This window comes from Hesperophylax consimilis, chromosome 9 (genome assembly GCF_061612785.1).
Source record: "Hesperophylax consimilis isolate HC1 chromosome 9, BYU_Hcon_1.0, whole genome shotgun sequence".
In the NCBI taxonomy this organism is placed as follows: Eukaryota; Metazoa; Arthropoda; class Insecta; order Trichoptera; family Limnephilidae; genus Hesperophylax; species Hesperophylax consimilis.
The window spans coordinates 34,612,919-34,637,712 of NC_142844.1; the positions used below are offsets into that span (position 1 = coordinate 34,612,919).

The following is a 24,794-nucleotide window of genomic DNA, read 5'->3' on the forward strand; positions in this document are numbered from 1 at the left end:
CAGTTATATCAAAAACCTAATGGTACTTGACTTATTTATTAATTAGGACGGGTTGTTTCGGAGAATTTGAACAATTCATCAAATTTCAACCTTCATTTCCGGGTTTTGTGAAAGACCTATTCAAGTTCTGTTATTATATCATTATAGGTTAGTTGCTTGAAATAACTGAAATGAAAACAGAACTTGAAAAAATATGTCACAGAACTTCAAAATGAACTTTGAAATTCGATGAATTGTTCAAATTCTCCGAAACAACCCGTCCTAAATTTAAATTTTTCTCAGGATGAATTGTTACATAGAATATGAACAATTCATCAAATTTCAAAGTTGATTTTCAAGTTCTGTGAAAGTTTTTATTGTACTATCACTATGGGCCAGTTGCTTCACAGAACCGATATAAAAATACCACTTGAATAGAACTTCCACAAAACTTAAAAATTTACTTTGAAATTCGATGAATTATTCAAATTTTTTAAAACAACTAGCATTTAAAAAAAGCTTTCGTGGTAAGGACATGTTGCTCTGGAAATTGGATATTATTCAACTCATTGGTAATGATTGTGATTTGGGGGGATGTTTATTTAATATGCATACCATAACCAATACCGTAACAATAATGTTGTGATTCTCTGATCACAGTACTTTAAATTTTGGTCTTTATTTTTCACTGAACTTAAAATTTAAATTTTTAATGCATTTATTTTTAATTCATTTATGTATATATGTATATTTCTTTCTCATGTTAAATTGTACTGCCTTTATGTATATATGTAAAAGCCCTCTGGGCGTAAAATATAATAAATAAATAAATAAATAACACTCTTACATTATAAGCTTCAACAAAAATGCAAGCATTTTTCATTGTGAAATTCACTTACCATAAATTCATTTATCGAAGTACCAACTTTATTTCTCAAAATCGAATGTCTCCAATTCTCTATGTTTCCAATTTTCTCTATGTTTCCTATTATATTCATCGCAGAGGTGATAGTAATTATTGCAAAAAATAAACTGCTACTTCACCATACAAAATAAAACCTCTTTTTTCTCTAAAGTACCTACCTATTTGCAAAACAGTCCTTTTTAAATACGAACTACACTTATTTTCGTAACTCCAAAATAACAATGTTGACAGCGCTACGATGAAATGAGAAAACATTTTTTACAACGCCACTTTATTAGCAGTTGGCAAACATGTAAAATCCTGGAAAAAGTCCCCAGAATTGGCACGTCTCGTGATAAAAATGTAAAATGATATATCTCAACAATATGCCAAGTTTGACACGTGTAACAAGGATAAATCGTCCTACCGAATCACACCCTTATTCTCAAGATGCGCTGATCCCTAGAGATTCCACCGTACAAAGTAGGCAAGAACGTCCAATCTTTTTGAACAAGATTATACTCTTGGTGTAGAACTTTTGTTTCTTTTTACTCGGCGTATAAAGCTCTTCTTTTGAATCTTGGAATCCGTGTGCATATTATAGCAGATAACCTCTCAGAGACTGGGTCATGTAGCAGATTGCAGCATTTTACTACTCGTAAAAAAAGGAGTCCTATTCAACATAACCTCCAAGGCGAGAGCAAATAAACTCGTTGCTCTTTTCTACCCACACGTTCATTTTTACTTCTGCCTCTTATTTGCAAGACGTCTTTTGAAATTGACTAAAATGCTTTATTCTTAACACGTAGCTGTTTCATTTAAGTAGCTTAAACGGCAGAAGAACGTCCGTAGTCGTCATTTGAAATGGAAGAATGGTTTATTGTAGCCCAAATATATTTTAAAGAATACTTCGGCGGTAAATGTTGTACAAACTGAATTTAAGATTTCAAACACCCAAGAGAAATGTCATCAATTTATTGATATAGTTCATATTGGGAGATAGGTACCTACGAACGACGAGATTAGAAAGGGTTCCCAATAATTTATTCCCTTAAGTTATTGGTACACTTAAGGGAAAATTCGAGCGCGTTGTCAAGAAATTCTCTCATAGAACCCTCTCTGATACTGAGAGACATTAATTTATCTGAGATTTGATTATCAAAACCATAAATTGAATTCTGTTTGAATTATCCTGAAAGTGTTTAAGGGATGAAAGAAATATATTTTGATAGAAGAAAAATGTACCTAGATTAATATTTCTATTTAACCTATATTAAATAGAAATAATGTATCTAGATCAATATTTCTATTTAACCTATATTGAATAGAAATAATGTACCTAAGGAAGTATTTCTATTTAACCTAGATTAAGTAGAAATAATGTTCATTGTAAATACTTAAATATTTCTATTTACTCTAGATTAAAAATAGATCTGAATAAGTATAAAAAGACTGTTAATGTAGCCTTACATATAATTTATTTGGCAACTTTACATTATATTATAATTGATTTAACATATTAATTAATTTAAATAGTTTCAATTAAATTTCATCGACAATAATAATTTTTTATATAGATTAAAATTTATTTCCAATATACATACATGGAGTTGTCCTTTATTATTTATAATGATGGTAAGTATATAAAATTTTGACAAACATATTTGGTTATATTATTATATTTTTTATACAGATAATACACATTTAAGAATATATTTACACAAGTAGGCTATATAATTATTTGTCTATCTTCAAATTGCAAAGTTCAAATTCGCAAACAATTCACGTAATTTAGAAGAATAAACAAAGGCGTGGGACTCCATTCATCACAATTATTATCATATTCAGGAAAGGGGATTTACAACTCTCTTCAACTTGGGAACTAAAATGAGGTACGATTTCAGTTTACCGTCTTTTAATTTAGTTCCGCAATGGCTTATCTTATTTAACAAGAATTCTGTACAACAATAGAAATGTTATTTTGTCTCATAAATAAGTAAATACATCAACGGTTAGAAGCCACAAAATTCGCAACGCATTTATATGTTTGGTGGAATGAAATAAGTAGAAAATATTTAACTTTTTAGTGATGACAATTCTTCTTGACGTACAAAAAGTTTCCATTCAATAAAATATAATAACATAATTTTAAATAAATAGTTCCTACAAATTGAACTTTCGTTGTAAAATGTGCAATAAAATATAATTAAATTTTTTGGACTCTGGCTATTTCCCATCATCTATGCATAAATTTAAACAATATAAAGTTTAACAGAACTTATGATTTGTTTTTTTTTTGCCAAACTTAAATTGAGTGTCGACATTGTTTACGAATGCCATCGGTTTGGTGAGAAAAGAATTATTTATGAATATTTGTTTAATGTTTTTTAATTGTATTATCTTAACATGCCAGTTAATTCAAACAAAGGAAATAACGACTAGCGTTTACAGTATACTCAAACATCTTCTGCATATGTTGCATATATTAGTAGCGCCTATGAAGTTAACTCGAAGGTACCATTAATGGTTTAACTACATGTTGATGTTGAACTTTCGAAATTCAGCAACTTTTCACCCTTCGCGAAGACGTCACAAAGACTTTGCCCAAAGTTTGCCTCTCTAACTAACATCTCTGTTTAATGTTGAAACACCACCGGCAAACATTTTCCTTTATTTTAACGTAATTTCCCTTATAATATTGTTCTCTGTATATGTTGTTAACGAAGTATAAGTGGGCCTTCTGGAAATATTATTGAATTACGTTCATATTTTCGCTCTTCAAAAGTTCAGCATTTATAACATTTATTTTAAGTGGGTATCTAAAGATGAATTTGGCAAACTTTAATAACGTTTATTAATTTTGCGAAAAATAAAAGTTTTCTCTATGGAATAAGATTTAAAATAAAATTTCGATAAATGAATTTATATTTTATTTGCAAAAAAAACAATTTCATCTATTACTTTTTCCACAAAAATTAAAGAAATTATTACAAATATATTTGTAAAATTTTGTTTGGTTTATAATTAAATAGATTTGTACTTTTCTTGAATAACACATAGAGAAACTTTTGTAAGACTTGATTGAGTATTTAAGATTCTACACCGTAATTAGTGAAATATTTTTTTAATGTTTTGTGCCTTCCCACTACAAAATAAATAATATCATTTATTGTTAATTTTGAGCAAAATTATCGTTAAAAGTTTATAAATATATGATACCTTTTTACAAATAAAAAAATAAGAAAAGTAACTTTAAACCGAACATAATGAGTCCTGATAAAATTGCACATCAAGTATAATATCAGAACACGAAAATGCTCATTTGGTACATAACAAAATTTAAACTAAAGCTAACATATATAATTTTCTTGTTACCTGGCAAGCTTCATTACACGTTACAGGCATTTCAATATACATTGATTTAAAACAAAAATAACAAAATCATTCAACAAATCAAAAATTATACGTTTACACTTTGCAATTTTATATTACCCTGCACGCTTTGAAGCTTTAATATTATATAATAAAATATGGTTATTATTCGCATGGTATAGACAACGACTATAATAATTTTCATTATTAATACGAATATATATTTATCACCGCATATTCACGATTTCACTGGTAAAATAATGTCTTAATATTTCCGTGGAGATTAATAAAGTCAAGGTGAGAAGGCCCGCTCCGTGTCTGCTTCCGTCGACCCCACCTGGTGTCAAAACAGAATGATATATTAGAAATGTTTTCATAAAATAGAAGACAATACACGTCATGTTATAATTTAAACACCCTGAATATTATAAGACGTGTAGTTGTACTGGCTGTCGGGCTGGCTTATTCAGAATGAATTGCATTATTTATGATGAAGGATACCTCACGGGAAAATTAGGGAATGTGACGTGCGTGAATAAATGCTGCTTATTAATATTACTATGTGGCAATGTATACATCCGCGGGTTATTGAAAATTACATATATTGTGAGATGAAGAAACTTAACGCTGGGAACATTAATTACATCAGGAAAATCAAAATGGCGTTAAGTCAATTACTTTTAAATATATTATCGTGCCTTATTAATAAATATATTTTAAATTTTACACGATTTTCGAAAAACTACTAATGTATGGTAAATGGTTGCTTATCTGCTGTGTAAAATTTAAAACATGTTAATAAGTAAAGCGATAGGTGCCTAATAGACAACCAACATTGGTTATACAAATTGTTTAAAATATTCGTTTGTGTGCATGCTGTAATCTGTTAAAAATATATTAACAGGTGAAATCATCTAAAGGAGTGAAAAGTGTCATAAGTGAGTTAAAGTTAGGTTAGGTTCGGGAATCTTTGTCATTCACCTAAAGCGTGCCCCGTGTCCCGACCGATGGGCGGTGGGTCCTGATCGTAGGCGGTTCCGTGCACGGGGTACATGAGCGCCACGTGCTGGCTTTCAGGCGGCGCCCCTTCGGGTTCCACGTGGTTACCCCCACTGCTCCCCGAGCCGCCGTGCCCGCTGCGTACGCGTTCTTCCTCGATGCTCTTCTCCGTGCTTTGGTAGTAGACGGTGTACACGCTGGCGGCGCAGCGAATCTGCGAAATAACATCATTATTATACTAAACATATACCATTGTTGCCACTGCTGTACAACTTGACATAGATAAAATGATATAACAACGGGCAATCCCGGATACGTATTTATAAAAAATCAACCCGTAAAAAACAGATTTATACCTATATCTATTGTTGGACTAAGGATTGAACCTTCGTAACTGGGAATTGAAGTTGACAACTCTACCAGCGTACTAATCATCAAGCCGTTTAACCGCAGGGGTAGGCAGAGAGGACAGACCGCTAAAACACTCGGTCTAGCTATGTCTTCCTGGGGCGTCCCTCGTTCCTTCTACCAGTCACATTTGTGTCATATATTTGCCTTACACTACTTTCTTCGTTCATTTTTTCTACATGCCCGAAATATTTGTTTTTCCTTTTCTTAATCTTACTTATTACTCTTACTTGCATTGTCGTCGATAACGAGTCTATCTTCCGAGTCTCAGTTTGATCAGATGTCGGGAAGTGAGTTGATTTCCAAGTAATATTCAAATAGATGTATTTTTAAAAAGGATGGCATACGCCATCTCTACTTCGATGAGCCACATCTCTTCATCATAAATGCTCACTCGCGTATCGTTTATCCATAATCTTGATTTTATTTGTTAAATCACCTTCTCTAAACTTCTGTTATTAATATGTTATATGTATAACCTGAACATTTTTTTTCATTATTTTGTCGCCTTATATACAACTGCATTTGTATATAAGCATTACCTATTAAATAGTATATATGTAAGCTTCAACATGCATTCCATTTTACAAAGACAAATTTCAATATCATCAGTTACCTCATTATCTTGTTGAGGCACATGGCTTGACGCAGCTATATTTTATGCTTACCATTACGATGAAATTAAAAGTGTTATTAACGATTTGACTGAAAATACAGAGCTAAGAATAATTTAATGTGCATGAAACAAATTGTTTTGTTATTCAAATATCTACAAAAACATTGTTTTTATAATAAAAATTAAGGCATGATTTTGATTTTAAAATGTTGTTTGTACTGTGTTTTTATGTGTATCAATAAACTACTTCTAAAAATGCATTAACTGTTTCCTTTAATTGAAATTTCATTTGCCGAAACTTGGAATTTCAGTACAAAATATTATTCTTAACATGACAATAATTCAAGTACTTATATAAATCTAAATTATTTTTGCGATCCAAAATTTTGTGTAGGTATTTCTTGCATTTTTTTCAAGTTTTGTAGGTTCTCATTGCATTTTTTGCCATTCAATTATAGATATACCATATAATAAAGAGCATAATAAATGCTGTGTAGGCGTGTTTCGTATCCCTAAGGTCTGGCTAATCAGGCTTTAATTTTCCGATACAAAACTGTGTTTCATCATCATTATGAAATTCAAATGGAATGGCGATATATACAATGTCATTGTAATTGGGACAAAGCGCGTGCTAAATGGGTTAGAAACAAAAGGTATTACGGCTCTTCGTTCTGAATTTCTATAGACATACTAATATTGTGGACTATATTTACAAAGGTGTATATACATTTGTTAGCCGAACCGTTCGTGAGCAATTCCCAAGCCGCTAGATCTCACGATTGAGAGATCCGAACGCTTGTGAACCGGATCGACGATCCCAACCACGAGAACTAGTTCTAAATCCTTTATTTTCGTTGCCAAACCACGGCTTCAAATTGCGGTGCATGGCGAGGTAGCCACAACTCAAACTACGCGATTCAATTTGTTTTCGGTTTATTGTTTTAAGGCGATGTACTACGTCATGTAATATTTTATATTGACCCGCTATCAATAACAACCCTTACGTAGATGGCGATAAGGTTTAAATTCCCGTTCAACACCATCCGTCTGTTTTGATTTATGCAAGAAAAAAACATGGTCAAAAAGTGCCTTTTATTTTATTTTGTGGATGTTCAGGCATAAATATTAAATTTTTTTTTCGATCATTTTATAAATAACTTCATTTTCCACATTATACAATAAAATCATAACCGAAAATGGGTTCGTAAGTAGGAGATTTTGAACATTAAAGCAGTTTTCATAGGCCTTTATACTATTTTTTTCTGGGCTTATAAAAAGACTTATCTAAAAAATACTCGATCGTTTCAAAGGCCAAGATGTATTCTACTCGCAGTATTTAATTAAAGCATCTGAAACATTTTTAAGCGACCAAATTTTCAAACCAAAAACACATGATTTTGCATTACTACGTATGGCATCGCCTTAAAGAAAATCGTCTCACATATTACGAGTACCTAGATGTCTGTCTTTAATTAAACATAGTTATGCTTATATCATCTATTGAACAAGTATATATATTTTTTGAGCCAAAGCTTACGAAAAAATTATGATTCCTCAGAATAGAAAAAAATATAATTTCATCTCTTTAAGGATTTTCTCTTCAGAGCTACTTCCGTAGCTTCGATCCACTGCTTGTCCAATGTCCAGTATCTACTCACACAGCATCCGTATTATTTGTTATCCCTAACTTTATCTAGAGCGACCTAGACGACCTTCCTAAATTGGCAATTGGCTTTTGCATTCAACTAAGAGTGGCAGGCAAAGGATGCTGAACACTTCTAGATTTGCTGAATTCTATATCGGTAGCATTGTGTCACACGTCTAAATAATCGACCGTGCCTCTTAAGAATAAATTATTAAAATAACTTTATTATCTGTTTTGGTAATTATTTTTTAGTAAGGAATAATAATTAAAAATAAAATCAAGAGATTAATTTCACAGTATGTGTATTTTTACTGTCGAAAATTAAATACGATATTTATGGATTTTTTTTTAAATTTTTGCTTTCACGGAAAAAATATATTTTCTGCCAAAACGGCATGTTTATTTTGGTTCGTAAATTTTATGGAGTTTTTGACGTCACGCTGACCAATGTTAGTGACAACCATCTTATTATTCATTAGCGTTATTACGCAATGATGTTGTAGCCAGTTCGAACTGTTTTTTTTATTTTTATTTAGTTACTTTTTTAAATAATTAGGTACATTTTTGTCCTCCTCACTAGGAGATCGTGTGCTGAGGGGGACTATATATGTTAGTATTCGTTTTCAGCGACTAAGATGATGTTTTTAATATATTAGCTAGTTCTTCTTCCGATATTTCCTTTAGCCAAGATTTTACGTCCTTAATGTAGTTATTTTTCGTTTTCCTTTGTTTGATGTTGAGAGGGAGTTTATTATATAATTTTATTGTTAAAAATTCAGAACTTCTTTGTCCAAAGGTAGAATTACATTTAGGAATATTTAGTATGTCATATATTATTTAAAAATCAATAATTAACTTACCCTTCCCTACATTGAACCTACTATTGAACCTGACAGATGTCTCCGATAAAACTCAATGATAGTTTAAAACACTTAGTTGTCCTAGCCCATCTGTCAGTTATTTATCCCATCTACCATGCACTTGTCTTAATCTCCTACATAGATGTGTTTACCAAGAAACTACTATTGAACCTCACACATGTTTCAAATGAAACTCAATAACTTTTCAAACACTCAGTTGTCCTAGCCTTTCTATCAGTTATTATTTCCGTGGCTAATGAACTTGTCCTTATATCCTATATTGATGTGTTTATCTTGAACTTACTTCTATTTTGTAATATATGGTTTATTAACAAAGCCGGTCACATTAATCAAAGTCACATTAAGATCCGTAAGCATTAATGTTCTTTATTAGAGATAAATAATGACCGGTCTTGTTAATAAACCATAGGTATATTACAAAATAAAAGAGTCTCATCGAATGCAAACTACTTATAAGTCCTGCTTTAAGTCACCCCTCAAACCTCAACCATGTATAATAAAAATGCAGATTCACTCAGCAAATAGAAGTGTAAATTGTTTTTATAAGAAAATACTTTGAAAAACAAGTAAAAATAACAATACTATTTCTTGTCAAAAGGTTGTAATTGAGGCATAGCACTCTTTTCCAATTTCATTATATTTCCTTACTTTTTGTGTTTAACTAAGCTAAGGCTCACCCAAGGAATAACAATTATTTATTTTCGTAGCAACAGCCTTCACTAAAAAAAATACTTTTCACCACCTGGAGAACTTCGCCCAAACTCACCAATCCACTTGTATGGAAAGCGGGTCGACAATCTAGTTTTATATTTTCTTCCGTATTTCCTTCAACTCCCTTTATGGTACTCTAACTCTGCCGTACGAAGCAAAAAGAAAAATAAACTAGAACCTGACACCTACGAGTTTTATATTATCTCTGTATACGCAGGATGCATGCACAACATACAACTTGGATGACAGGCAACGGACATTGGGCACGACTTAGAGGCGTACCGCTGATAACTCCGCTGTAACGTCTCCCTCTTTCATACAAACGAAACTTGTAACTGAAAGAGATGTTAAAATGGTGCTATTCAATGGTGCCTTCTGACCTGGATATTTGACAGGCTTTTTTGTCTGTAGATTATATAATATTATCCAGTTTTTTTACTCATGTAACGTTGTAATTTTTTGCCAGGTCTGCTTTTAAGTTACATTATTTTTCTAATATTCTTTGAAAGATTTGCAGTTCTTTATGTAAGGATTCACTATCAAATGTTATCCAATTTACATGAAACTAACAAATTTCACGATTCTTGACATAAAAAACTCAATTGAAGTCTTTATATTCTGAAATTCCGTTGGGCTTAAAGTCATTAATATTGTATTACAGGCTTTGGACAGTGGACTTAAGGGCATACCGCTAATCAATCTGTTGTAACCACCCCTCTTTTTCAAAGCAGTACCTACTTTATTGTCCTCTCTTTGCTTTACCAAGCGAACAGGGTAGATAAAGATAGGCATATATGACAGGAATTGGACACTGGACTTAAGGGCGTAGATCTGTTGTAACCCTCTCTCTTCCTCATAAACAACGAATGTGACAGAAAAAGAGGTTACAGCAGAACTCTCGATGGCAGTACCCTACAGTGGACAGGGTGTTTTGTCTGTCAACCTCTGAAGGCGATCCTAAGCCCTAACTGTCCCTAGGGAAGGACAATCCATTATTTACATTACTTTTCGTCCGCCCCGACACCCCCGGAAGTGTTATTTTTTTGACAGTCACATTATACTAGAATAACAAACGATGTATTCTTGCATCGAAGTGTACTGGAAAATGTCACAAGGGAGAACTTTAATATCTTGTTGTTATTTTTTTTTTGAGAAAAGGGTGTAAACATAATTTAGTTATTTTTGGAAGCATATTTATATATTAAATGAAGTAAGTAAATTTTTATTCTCCGGAAAAATAATAGCACATCTTAAAAGTAACAAACAAATACTGTGGTGGGATTTCATCAGGGCTCTTGAATGTGCAACCTGGTGCATATACAGGGTATCTCAGCACGTACCAATTTGAGAGGCAGGTTTGGGTACCGCCACTTCTGCCACAGGTCATCGCAAGTGTCTCACTAAGTTTGGTGACATATCAGGGGTACCGAGGTTTATGGGGTGAGGTTTGTCCAGGTCTTGACGGTGGATGCATCACCAACTGCGTGACAGGTGGGATCGGGTGAGGCCGGTTGAGGAATACACTTTTTGACGTGTTCAGTCGGACTCTCTCAACCCATTGCCTTGCACCGCAGTGGGATGAATAGATTCATACGTCATTCTTGGATATACTGACTCCCATATTCCAACCCACCCCTTTTGTTCCTTCCCAGAACTTCCTATCGTTCCTTTCCTTAAAAATATCTTCCACGCAGCATTTCAAAAGATGAGGGTCTTTTATGTGGGGTTAATGAAAAAAAATCTTTATTGCTCCCCTGTGAGATCGCAGCTATTCTATATGTTTTATTCTTGTAACTTATACCGCTTCAAGAATGTACATAGGAAGTTTCTTAGATATAAGTTAAGACAGCCTGTGATTGATATCTGTTACAAAACCTAATATCTAATCTGTAACTGCCACGTCTTTCTACCCGGAGATCGATTAACGATGTTCTTACACTTTTAAAATATATCTATTTGAATTTCACTATTGTTTTCGGTAATGAGTCAATGCAAATCTTATGTGGAAATTAACCCCACTTTCCGACATTTGATCGAGGTAAAACTCGGCAGATACGCTTTAGATGTTTTTTTCATAACCCCAAACAGGAAGCCCTGACATAAGTAATTTCCTTCAGGGCAATTGTCATTTTTGCAGATGCTGTGTGAGGGGATTTTTAAGGAAAGGAATCTTGGGAAGAGAATTTTAGAATCTATAGGTCAGTGTATCCAAGAGTGATGGACCTATGAATCCATTCCTCCCATTGTGGTATAAGACGACGGGTCGAGAGAGACTAGCTGGAGAGGTCAAGGGGTCTCCCCAAGCCGGTCTCTCATCTGGTGTCTCACTGGATCGGCGGGCAGGCATATCCACCACCAAGACCTGAACTCGGAAATCCCTGCTAAGTAGCCAAACGTATTGAACCACTTGAGCTGACCTATGGCAGATATCATCCAATAAATGGTTTCCGAGGTAGTGGTACCCGTTACCCGCCTCTCAAATTGAAATTGCTGTCGATGATAATGCATTCTTTCAACTTATTGTAGCAACCACGTACGCACTAATGTATATATATAAATTTCTTTGAAATATGATGAGATTACAGCATTTAATATACTCAAAAAATGTCGGTCAGCAAAAATGGTTTTTTTTTTGTTTCAAAAGACATTTTAAATTAGATGTAGGTATTACGGTAAATTTTTTTTTTAATTTTTGTTTAGCATGCAGATATGTTTGGTTAGGTAGGTCCGTTTTCCACATATTTGTTCCTGCTTTTACTATTGTTCGTATTTCTGCTGACGATACGTGGAGGAAATTATAGTTCAGTAATAGTTAAAATTGAGCATTATGTTGCAAATCGATTGTTTAATTGCAAAGATGTATATCATGGGCCTTGTTGCGGCTAAACATTTAAAAAAAAATACATATGTATGTAACATTTAAACATATTTTGTTGAGTTTTTATTTTAAAGTTTACCTTAAGTTTTCCGGTGCCGAAGTGCTGCGGCGTGACGAGGAAGTGTATTCCCACCACAGCCGTCTGGAGCCCCTCAGAGTTGGTAAACTCCGCCGAGCGATAGCGCTTCGTGTAACTTGGATTGGCCTGAAACAATAATATAACTCAACGTTTGAATCACACTTTTTTATTTTACGCTGTTGAAAAGTTGTTTTTTTATGTTTTTTTCAGTGTAAAAAAGATGCAGCAATATACATGTTCTGGCCAACATATTATATTACCGTATCATTTCAGAAAAAAATATCTGTGTTGCGCTTTACCTAACAGTCAAATCTAGGAATAAAACAAGTTTGTTTGGATTGCAATTTTTCGGCTATACAGCGAAGGTATATTTTTTTTATAAAAAAAAGTATTGTTTTACAATTCATTAATTAAAAATAATACAAAGTGTATTTGCAGCTCGTCCCACAGTTGGAGATACTCTGAGTATCACCTAGTAACCCTGGTCAGAATCAAATGTTGCTGGAAATGACATTAGCCGTGTTTAATTATTATTATTTTTTTTGGTAAACTAATGCTTAAGACAAGATTTTTTATGCATAGCACAAAGGGTAACAATTATTTTACAAGCAATAATTATTCGCCTGAAACACACATCCACATTGAAAAATCTCCTGATAAAAGATACATGACGCCAACGGGACTCGAACCCGTGTCCCTTCGATTTCCGGTCAACAGCTCTGACCATTGAGCTATGGTGGCTTATCTCTTATCTGCGAAATAATTGAATATATACTAGTGTTTCATTCAACAATTACTGCTTGTTACATTTTTTCACCTGAAAACAACCAACTTTATTTTATATGAGAAAGGCATTGTAAGTGCTAACTCTCTCACTAGATGGCGTCGAGACAAATTGTCTACATTTTTAGGTAAAATACTAGAACTTGTCAAATATTAATTATAATACTATTTTTTTTGGTAAACTAATGTTTAAGACAAGATTGTTTATGCATAGCACAAAGGGTAACAATTATTTTACAAGCAATAATTATTCGCCTGAAACACTCATCCACATTGAAAAATCTCCTGATAAAAGATAAATGACGCCAACGGGACTCGAACCCGTGTCCCTTCGATTTCCGGTCGACAGCTTTGACCACTGAGCTATGGCGGCTTATCTCTTATCCGCGAAATAATTCAATATATACCTACTAGTGTTTCATTTAACAATTACTGCTTGTTACATTTGTTCACCTTTCAGAGAGTTAGCACTTACAATGCCTTTCTCGTATAAAATAAAATTGCTTGTTTTCAGACCCTCCACACAGCATCCCCAAAGATGACATAGGCCCTGAGGGAAATTATTTTCTGTGTGGAGTTAATATTAAAAAAAAAAGCTCAGTGGTCAGAGCTGTCGACCGGAAATCGAAGGGACTCGGGTTCGAGTCCCGTTGGCGTCATGTATCTTTTATCAGGAGATTTTTCAATGTGGATGAGTGTTTCAGGCGAATAATTATTACTTGTAAAATAATTGTTAGTCGTTTTTGTTTAACAGATTTGAATAACCAGAGATTTCCTCACCTTCCTTTTTCCCACATCTCGAAGTAAATCACCGGTTCCAGACGATTCTCACTGGGGCCTCAGTGCGGGTGATGACCACATTACCAAATAATGTTTAATTAATAAAAAATACTTTTAGAGTGTCAATAAAAAAATAAAAATAATTTTTTGAGAAGACTTGCAAATATTTGCATAATGCTTCGTATTCATTTGCAAGCCCAAGGCAAGCCTAAACATGAATTATGGAAAAGGAACTATATTTGCGGTTGTTTGTTCCTTTCCCATAACTATTTTCTCTAAGTGTAAATACGCTAAACAAATTAAAAGCGGTAATATTTTAGTTAAGAGGTAAAATTACTTAAGTTTTAGGTGTCTAAAACTGTTTTCGTACAGTTTTGTTTGTAAATAAAATGTAGTTGTTAAACTGGTGAACAGAATCGCGTCGGAAGGTGCGCTATATCAATAATAATAGTTTATATTTATTTTATAAATAATTCTTATAAAATCCAATACTTATTTGTATCATTGTTTGTTACTGATAAAAGAGTGCCAGGATAATATATGAAGCAAAATTGAATGGTAGATAATTCAGGGAAGTTCGAGGAAGTCGTGGCACGACCAAGTAAATCATGCTCCTTTATTCATGATCGTGAATAAAGGAGCACGTGCCAACACACAGTTATTTGGGGGTGTGTCTTCTCTACCTATCTCTCCGAAAAAACGGTGTGAGTTTTAATTATTCATTTGCAAGATCTAATAAACTTAACGATCGATGCCCATAAATAAAATTTTATATTTATTTTATTGTATCCAAGCGAAAATCACCAAACTACCGAAGTGTGTACCTACCTACCTCTTTGGCTTATATTAAGAGCAGGTAAACTTGCCAAGTTGCAGAGGTTTAATTTAATAAAGTGATTCCCATGTTGCTGTACCAGGGTGATTTAACTTCCCTGACACCCGATACCCGATACGCCAAAGTGAAGCAGGACGCTTTGATCTGAGTAACGTAACGCAAATATTTCTTTAGTCACCGTGTACATTACGACTTTCTATCAATCGTACACTCTGTACACAGATTTTGGTCGTCAACGCGATCTCAGAGATATCCACGGTAGTAAGAGTTTTACTAATTAGGTTACTTGGAATATATTGGCGAAAACAGGATGTTTTTGTATCATTTTATTTAAAAAATGTTTGTATTACATACAAAAACCCATGACAGTGCATAAAGATTTCAATCTTTAGAGCACAGACCTCAAATGAGATTGCTTTCTATATTCTACTAGCATTTCAATGTAAGATTCAACAATGAACTAGCATTATTAATCCCTTAGGCATCGGTGCATTTTCAGGAAACACGCAAAATAATTGGAATTTGGGTAGCGCCGCCTTGGGAACCATTTTTTGATTAAACCTCACTTCTGCCATAGGCCACCCCGAGAGGTTCGCTACGTCTGGTGACTTAGCAGGGATGCCCGGGTTCGTCGGGTGACGTGTGTTCAGAATGTTCCTGCATACCAGCTGCGTGATGTACCAGATCGGGAGAGGTCGGTTGGGGAGATCCTATGACATCCCCGTATATATGATATGTATTGGTATGTTCATATATTCGTCACTCCTGGACACTGATTCCCAGATTCCTACCCAACCTTCATGCCTTTTCCTTAGCAGAACTTCTTCTCCCTCCTTTTCTTCCAAAAATCCTCCACACAACATCCTCAAAGATGACATTGGCCGTTAGAGAAATTATTTACCTCAGGATCTCTTATGTAGGGTTAGTGTAAAAAAAACGCGTGCCCAACATTTTTACACGGTTGACATATGTTACACGAGAACGGGTCGTTTCTATGACTCCTTCTTGAGTTCAGCTAAGCTGAAGAACAATTTTTCAGCCTCTGTGTTTCCTTTCTCAGACAACACGGGTTTCTTCAAAAACTCTCCCACAACATCCCTAAAGACGACATGAGCCCTGAGTTATTGATTTTTTTTTAATATGGGCCATTAAAAAATTTCATTAATCAGGAATATTATAATGCTTTATCCGAGTAGGTACTATTTTGATTAAATTTCAGCTTAAACGCAAAATGATAAAATATATTCAGAGACATTTTCCTTACAGTTTTAGAGTTTTTTTAATTTAAATTTCAATTTATTAATATTTTATTTCACCTTAGCTTTATGACGTGTCTATGTTGTCGATAATGCTTTAAAAGGTCAAGTATTTCGTTTAATTTTCAATTAAATTTTTTGCATTTCCCTAGTTTTCAAGTATTCAACAAAGTAGATTTGAAATATATTTTAAATTAAACTCTGGCAAAACGGTTTTCTCCAGTACATCCATAAGCCAGCATATAAACATAGTCTTGCCGCAAATCTTTTACCCCGTATAGCGGTACAGCTCAGTGGCAGAGGCAGGATATGCGGAAAACCCAATTCAAATAAACACAACCGGGAGATAAATAAATAATTCAGTCAGATAGAAATCCTTTGCCCTATCCAATTTTTAACAAAACTCAAGGCAAATATCATGATACTCAACCCAAAACCCTTTTACTATTTAGCTGAAATAAATGTAGTAAATACCAAAAAATAACCACAGGCTTATTTGTGGCCAACTGGAGGGCAATGGACTGCAATACCTGCTTATTGTAGGGGCAGTGAAAGTTAAGAAATATATTACGTCATCGGTGTGTAGAGTCAGCGGCAGCCGGAGGGCTACCGCTTTGTCATCTTGAGAGCGAAAAATCGTAGCACTTCTGTTTTGGCGAGTCCGTTTAAACCTTTCCCTTGCTGTGCTAAAAAAATCCACGCGTTCCGGTGCTGTGTAGTCAATACACATCTCAAAATAAGCGATTTTATATCGGAAAAATATTAATATTCATAGCTAATCGATTATGTTTATTATATTTTATATCAAAAGTGATAATAATTGTAATTTAATTGCTGAAAACATGAAAAAACCATCGGCGGATGCTAAAGAAACGTGCGAGAGGTCCACATCTAACGACGGTTCGCGGCCAACTGGCTAGCGGCTGGCGGTTGTGCGGTCGTAGGTATCGATGGACTAAATCAAAATACAACTGCAGACGTGTGGATGTATCATGTTCCAGCATAGCGAATTAAAGCGGGACATCAATAGCGTGTAATTTCTTTGCACACTCTTCGCGTATTGGTATCACACGGTTGATTGTATTGGTGTATTTGTTCCCGATTTTTTACAAAAATCTCTGATTTTTAATTGAATTTGAAAACTATGTAAAATATTATTTTTTTAATTCAGTTCATAAATGTATAAAGGAGGAATAACTAAAATCTGAATCCAGAATTTATTATATTTATAGAGTTATTAAAAGCAATGTGTAGTAAATACGCACCACAGATAAGGAAAGGAACTTGCGGTGTTCAATAGTGATTGGTCCCGTCCATATCAAGTTATGAAACCCACACAACCCCCTGAGATGCCCAGAACTAGCAAACTGGCAAAATGTTCAAGTATTTATTTACTTACTTGCTAGTTTTCGCGGCTTAGTGCATTGTGCGGGCGTCACGTGGACGGACATAATGATGTGCCTTTATAAATTGAGAATGCTCCAGTGGGAAGATCGCATCATCACATTGCCGCTACAAAATGCATCCTTCAAATGTTGTTCAGTTTATAAGAAAAAAATCTATTAATTTCTCTTCACGAGCAATTTTTAATGCTGTTTAATTTATCAAAACCAAGATAATGCCGTAAAAACAGTATTCGATCGTGCATTGAAGCTTGCTTTTTTGATGTACGTGGAAAAGCAGAATATTGCTTTGCTGGGCTTAGTTGCCCGTGAAAATAAAAATCTAAACGGTAATTGACCTCTGGCTGAGCTCTCTTCAAATATAATGTAAGACAAGCGAATTGAGGGAACGTTTTTTTTAAGATCGACTGAAGGGTTGTTTTCTATCAACACAACACAGTTCGGGAATTCGTGAAAAGTCGTTAAAGAGTTTTATTACTAGGAGACACTGAGTTTATAGGTTTTGTCATTGATAGATGTTGAAGAATTCCTCTCAATGTTTAAATTCAACTTCCGATCGTTTATTTTTAAGAGAAAAAAGGTTTTAATATGCTAAAAAACATAATGCACTGTTATTTCAGATTGTACTGTACATATTTGAAGAGAATGTAAACTTAAAATCTAGAAAGTACCATATTTCAAAATGAGCTCAGAATAAACTTGAATTACCTACATCAAAATGTATTACCTTGAAGTATATAAAATCATGAAAGCAATATAATGCTCCCATAACATTTATTGGAACTCTTGCTTAATCCCCAAATCAAATAGCGTAATAAACCAAATTTTATGTTATCATCCATCCGTCAATGCAAGAATTTGAAATATATCATTGTAATGATGAATCCCTTCCCTTTATCAAGAATTACTGATCATTACGACTTCAGTGGAATCTTTTGTAATTTAAAACAAGGAGCGTAGAGTTTGGAGAAGTTTATACTTAGCGGATCATATATTTCTTATCCATGACGGTACCTTTGTGCCATAAATTGGTGTAACGACTGGCTTAAGCAGGATTTATGACACCAGAATTCTAAATATAACTAAAAAAAATTAAGTGACATCGTATGAAAAATATTTTTTTTTTAGAAATAAATTGAGAAAAAAAATGCGACACCATTCAGCAATTTATTATTTGCTTACTATGTACATTAAATATCTCCTTATACTCTTATATACAATAGGCTAGATCAATAATATAATGCATTGTTTCTGTTTTACACTGGACTGTATTAAACTAATAAATATTTTTTTATTTCTCATTATATTAAAATATTAATTTTGATTAATTAGAAAGCCATTTAATTACTTATTTGAAATCAATATAACTAGTTATATAACTCGTTAATTAAATTTTCAGCTTTTTTGTGTAATTTACCTTATTTTTATATACTTATTCAACATTATTCCTGTATTAATAATCACGATAATAACATACATGTTTTATTTTTATCACACTCATAATGCAGTCGTAGACTACTTTCCAAGCTAGCGTAGCAAGTAGAAGAAATCTATAAAATGTAATAAAACATTAAAACCACAGACAAGGTTACACCTAGTAAGGTAAATTAAATTATGTAGCTTATTATTTCAGACACTTGTATTGTACGAAACTGTTAAAAACTGAAAGCTGATTATAAAATAATTTCACGTTTTTTTTTATTGTGAGAATTTTTCAAAAATAATTTTCAAACCTGAAAATATAACGGGATACCACCGCAAATATATTTTATTATTATGGATTGTTTCAATGCGTAAATTAAATCTATATACCTTACAAATATTGCCTACGTTTCCACCTAAAATTTCTATCCAATTTCCGCGTTGTTTTTTATGTGAACCACACACCAGAGTACCGATTGCCAGGAGCTAGTGAGACTATGGTACCCACAATAATTGGGGTATGTTATAAAGCTGAAAGAAGAAGGAAAGAAAAGAGGAATGACGAAACATGCCTGGCCATTCAGATCCGGTCTGTTGGTACCTAGCATTGTTATACCTTAAACCTTTCCTTCTTGATTCCTACATACAATATTATTGCTGTCCACCTACCGAATTCCTACCTCCCTGTGCCGCTTACAACGTGCGTGTAGTTCAGTTGAAATTCAAAATTCACCCAATGAACCTGTGTTTGTAGGTTTATTAGAGCCCCTTGCCGGCCGTGTCGACATTGAAATCCAAGGAGCCCGCGAGTTTGTGGTTGTGAAAGTGAACTGTATTTAAACTAGCGCAATTTAGAAAAGTGGAAGAAAAAAAAAACGGTAAGTCGGCATACCGGAATTCCAATCCTCTTCTATCCGCTGTGCGACGGTAACTTGATTCCGTCCCCAACACGGTCATTAAACACGACCACTTCCAGCGGAGTTAGTTTTTTAGTACAAAGTACATTTTTCACCATAAAACAAAAACTAACAATAATAGACCAGTTAGACGAGCGTACTTTCAAAACATATGAAAAAAACTTCGTCGATAAACACAAGCTTTGGACAGATATACCTCAAATACCAGGAAGTAAAAGCATTCAACAATCTGACGCTCGAAACAAAAAATGAAGAAACAAAAAAAAATTATAAACAAATTTAAGATATGAATTAAAGAACAAAAAATGCTACCAAACCGGATACTATGGAGAATTTCCACCTTTTTACAAACGATGTCGCCAAAATAATCGAGTCATTTAGTCCTATAATACAAAATAAATTTATCTTAAAAGAATAAAAATATACCTACATAGTACACATATTATACACAACCGACCATCAATTATACACATAAAGCGTAGTTTGTATAACTGCCTTAATTACTTTTTTTATTATGTTATTTAATTTATTTAACTTCTTTTGTTTAATTTTACTTCTTAATATTTCATTTAAATTCGTTTATTGGACATTATTTCAAGACAGTACATTTTTATTCACCTACATAATTTTTCACATTGGCCATGTATTTTGTCTTCCTTTACTCGGCAAGCCTATTTACTCAGTAAGCACTCGATCATTAATGTCTCGCGAAGTACAAAATGTGTGGTAACCACTTTTGGAAGGCGCCATTTACTGAGGCATTATTTAATCTCTTCCTTGATCGTCGGATCTTATCTTCTCAGCCATTTACATCAAGATACAGTACCCAGATATTATCTCCGGCCCAGCTTCCAAAGTGGCGTCTAAAATATTCAGAATTCAGGAAAGCCTCTGCTCACAGTTTCCAGGAGGTCCTAGCATGTATATTTAAACAGATGAAGTGTGTCTTACAAAAAGTAAACGAGGAAGTCGAATGTTAAGTACGACAGGTGAACAAAAGGAAGGAAGGAAGGAAAGAAGCACCGCACAAGACCATGTTGCTTCTGGAAACATAAAAATAATTTAGCGTCACGATCTAAAACAAGAGGTTTGATAGGTATTGAAATATTTTCTTCAGTCAGTGAAATATGTGAGTGTCGTTCTGAAAGTGTATCATATTTTTGGATAATTATTTCCTACTAATTTGCGTACGGCCTTACTTTTGCCCGGCAGATGTTTTATAAAATTTTATATTTATTGATTCATTTTCTGGAAATTGACAGTTTACATTCAATCAGTTTGTTCATAGGTATTGTATAGCCAAAATAAAACCAATTATGGATTTCCTCCTTGTGACTATATCTTTACTGAGACAGCATATAATCAAAGCAAACTCACAAATGTAATCGCGCCATTAAATAGTGATAACTATTTTAACATGTCATGGGTCCGCCAGACCCTACCAGGCAAGTGGAGGGTTAAATACACTGGCCTACGTGATGCAAGACTCGCACGAAAATATAAATTGTTTATATTAAGCTTTTTATTTATTGAATTTAAGTATCAACATCTTCTAACGAATTTAAGAATATAAGTATGAGTATCTTTATAAAATTTTTGCTACTCAATCCAATTCACGACCATAATGACTACTATTATACGTGGATATAAAATAAAAATAAATATTAAGAGTCGATTCATTTTAATTTTAGCAACGTTGCTTTTGTTGTACAATATTTTCGTTTGAGACGACAAATTAACAAATTTTATAAGGACGAAAAAAACTTATTTTTATAATGAATGATATTGTTTTTGGATAAGAGTTGTTTTTATGATGCTGCTGTCTAAAATAGTCAGCATGAAGATAGAGACTCAATCGCTCCAAAAAAGTTCTTGATATATCCAGAATAACTGCTCGCAGCAGTATGTATAAGAGAATGGCGGCATACCCCTGCCTTCTGCGCTACGAGAAGTGAAGTTCGAGCATGACTCACGGACAGACATACCTTCGGGTAGAGCCGTGGACAGTGGTCGTACTCCCTCATGTAAAGACATCTCAGAAAACTTTTTTGGAAGGGTTTTTATGAAGAGTTCACGAAATAATAACGGCTACAATGAATACAAAAAAAGTAACCAGAAGGGTGGGTACTCATTTCCTACACTAATCCAAAATGCGAACAAAGGGATATAACAAAACCAACAAAATTCAATTATTCCCAATCTAAAACATTTCCTTGATTATTTATCCATACCCCAATCAAAGTCACATCGTTTCGGGAACGCAAAAAGTTATTTGTGCCCTGACAAGGCCTGATTTAAGTACATTTTCTAATTTACTGCTACCCTTTAAATATCAAACGACATTTTTGATAGCACACGATCCATGGATCATTGTTTTATTCGGAAGGGGGGGGGGGGTAATAAAGCTGTTGTATGCCTTCAATACATGGCCCTGTCGTTCTGTACTAAAGACGAAAGGGCAGTTTACCGTAATACGAAACCAGCACATTTTCCTCTTTCCGATGTTGGCAAACAAATATGCTTGTCAGATCGTTAATTTGATAAATGTTGTTTGCTAATGTCGCAATGGAGCTATAAAGGTACGAGATGCCCGTCCCGGGATAATGTAACCGGAGTCAGTTATCGCACATATCGAATGTTTAATCAAACACCACTTCAACGCAATTATCACTGAAAAATGAACTCGATAAACAAGCTAGTGATTCAAAACAAACAAAAAAAAATCTTGAAAATATTCAAAACGTAGCTCTATTGCGCCTTCGCTTAAACAGTTTTTTTTTCTTATAGATCAATACTTGATCAAAATATTACATGTTACAATGATACCATGTTTTACTTACTACTTTATGTTTTATAAATTTTGCTCTATACGTTAGGTTAGATAATTCTTATCTGAAAATAATATGTACAACCATAGAGCTACAATTAGAGGCGCTACTGTGGACTAATATATTGTCAAAACTTGTTCCACTATTAGAATGCGATAAACGGTGCGCGTAGAGCGGTTTCGCTAGTTTTTGTTAGAGCATTATTGGCAGAGTTGGAAGTCAGTTGGAGGTAAAAAAGCGGAACCTATTTTTTCGCTTCATGTCTCATCAAAATATAATATTATTTTTAAAACATGAACATGAAATGGTTTGAATTATACATTACCAAGATTAATATAAATAAGACATATATATATATATATATATATATATATATATATATATATATATATATATATATATATATATATATATGTCTTATTATGACATAACATATAATATGTGTTGAGTTTCTTTCGTATTGCAATTAAAAACTGATACAACTTCAATATTTATCTTCACGCGCTACCAATTCAGAAATCAATGTGTTATGTTCCTTTTTCTTTACGTTTTGTTCACAGCATGCAATAAAGATAAATTTTATTTATTCACAATACGAAAATTGGTTAGTCGGAAGAAAATTCCACATGCCCATGTATCTACATATAAAGCGTAATAAATAAATAATGTTGCCATTTATATAAGAGAACATTTTTTCTCACTTCCATTTAATCCGTCTAGTAAATGGGACATATTATATCTCCGTTGCCATACTGACCTGACAGGGAACAAGCACACATTGCCTTTATTCCGATCAAGTAAATAAAATAATTAAATATTTGACGTCCGAGCAGCAGATCCGGCAACGTACAGCGCACATCGCACATGTGCCAGACAATTCCATTTCGTTATTGAGAGATGTCGCCCTTTTTCCAAGCATCCCCTAATGGAAACCACTCGATACGCATTACTTGGATAAACAACCCCGCCATAAATCTCCCGGTAAATTGTTTACGCCCGTCAACATACTAGTACATCCACGATCCACCCCGTCTGAATATCACCCCCTCCCCTTCCCACGTATAAAATAAATTGACATATCTTTCGATGTGGCAGCCATCCTGGTTATGACTTTTTCTGGATCATTACGCCCTAGTAATTGGATCCCTTAAAACGAAAAATCTGACTCATAGAAATAAAAACTGAATTTTCGGTCGAATTTGATCGAATGAATCGGGTATTTTTGAGGCCTGCAACGAATTTCTACATTTCAATTATATATTTTTTCTTCATTTTAATTTTAAATTGGCAGGGTATGGCATTTTATACGGCCGCTTGTAGAAGGAAGTTATTTTAACTAAAGCAAGGGTTGTTGTCGGAAAAAGGATAAATAATAAGTGGAGCAAGCATGTATTGCAACACCAATACTAATAAATAACTTAAAAAACGCTAACCTGCACATTTACTTGACAAATTGAATTTTATTTGAATATTCATAAGCTCCATTGTTTACAATAGTACTGGAGTTGTGATCTGAAAGTAACAGCTTTGACTCCTAAGAAGAAATTCCATGAAATTTTGTTTTTACATTGACTCCACACAGCAGGCCTTTGAGGATCCTGTGTGGGGGGTATTTTTATGGAAAGGAAGTTCTAGAATGGAAAAACGTATGAGGGGTGGGTAGAAATCTGGGGTCAATGTGTCCAAGAGTGACGGAAGTATGAATCCATCCCTCCCACGGCGGTGCAAGGCGAAGGGTTGAGACCAGCTGGAGAGGTCAAAAGATCTCCCTCAACCAGTCTCCACCGCCAAGACCTAGATAATCCTCATCCCATGAACCCGGGCACAACTGATAAGTACCAGTTATAATGACCCATGTAAAAGGATGTTGGTTATCCAATAAATGGTTTCCTGGGCGGCGGTGCTCACACCCGCCTCCAAAACTAAATATATTGCCCTACTCCTTTAATAATACCAGAGCTCAATGATCGAGAAATTTCCTAGGTTTTACTTGCGCTTGAAAGTCGTTATTTTTTGGTGCCAAGGTTGTTTCGTGCTCAAATATGAAATTATATTTCACTAAAAGCTATCTCAAATAACAAATATTAGTGTTCAGTTA

The 24,794-nt window shown here is 33.9% G+C and overlaps 1 protein-coding gene across 1 annotated transcript in view; it reads right to left on the reverse strand.

Annotated features, from left to right (window-relative positions):
* Positions 1-2,485: 2,485 nt before the first annotated feature.
* Positions 2,486-24,794, reverse strand: part of LOC149421265 (uncharacterized) — a 135,617-nt gene continuing 113,308 nt past the window's right edge. The window contains exons 5-7 of the mRNA XM_089635450.1: positions 12,473-12,598; positions 5,237-5,468; positions 2,486-4,592 (exon numbers count right to left, since the gene is read on the reverse strand). Coding sequence (XP_089491576.1) covers positions 4,483-4,592; positions 5,237-5,468; positions 12,473-12,598 — 468 coding nt within the window. The 3' untranslated portion in view covers positions 2,486-4,482. The remainder of the gene's footprint in view (positions 4,593-5,236; positions 5,469-12,472; positions 12,599-24,794) is intronic.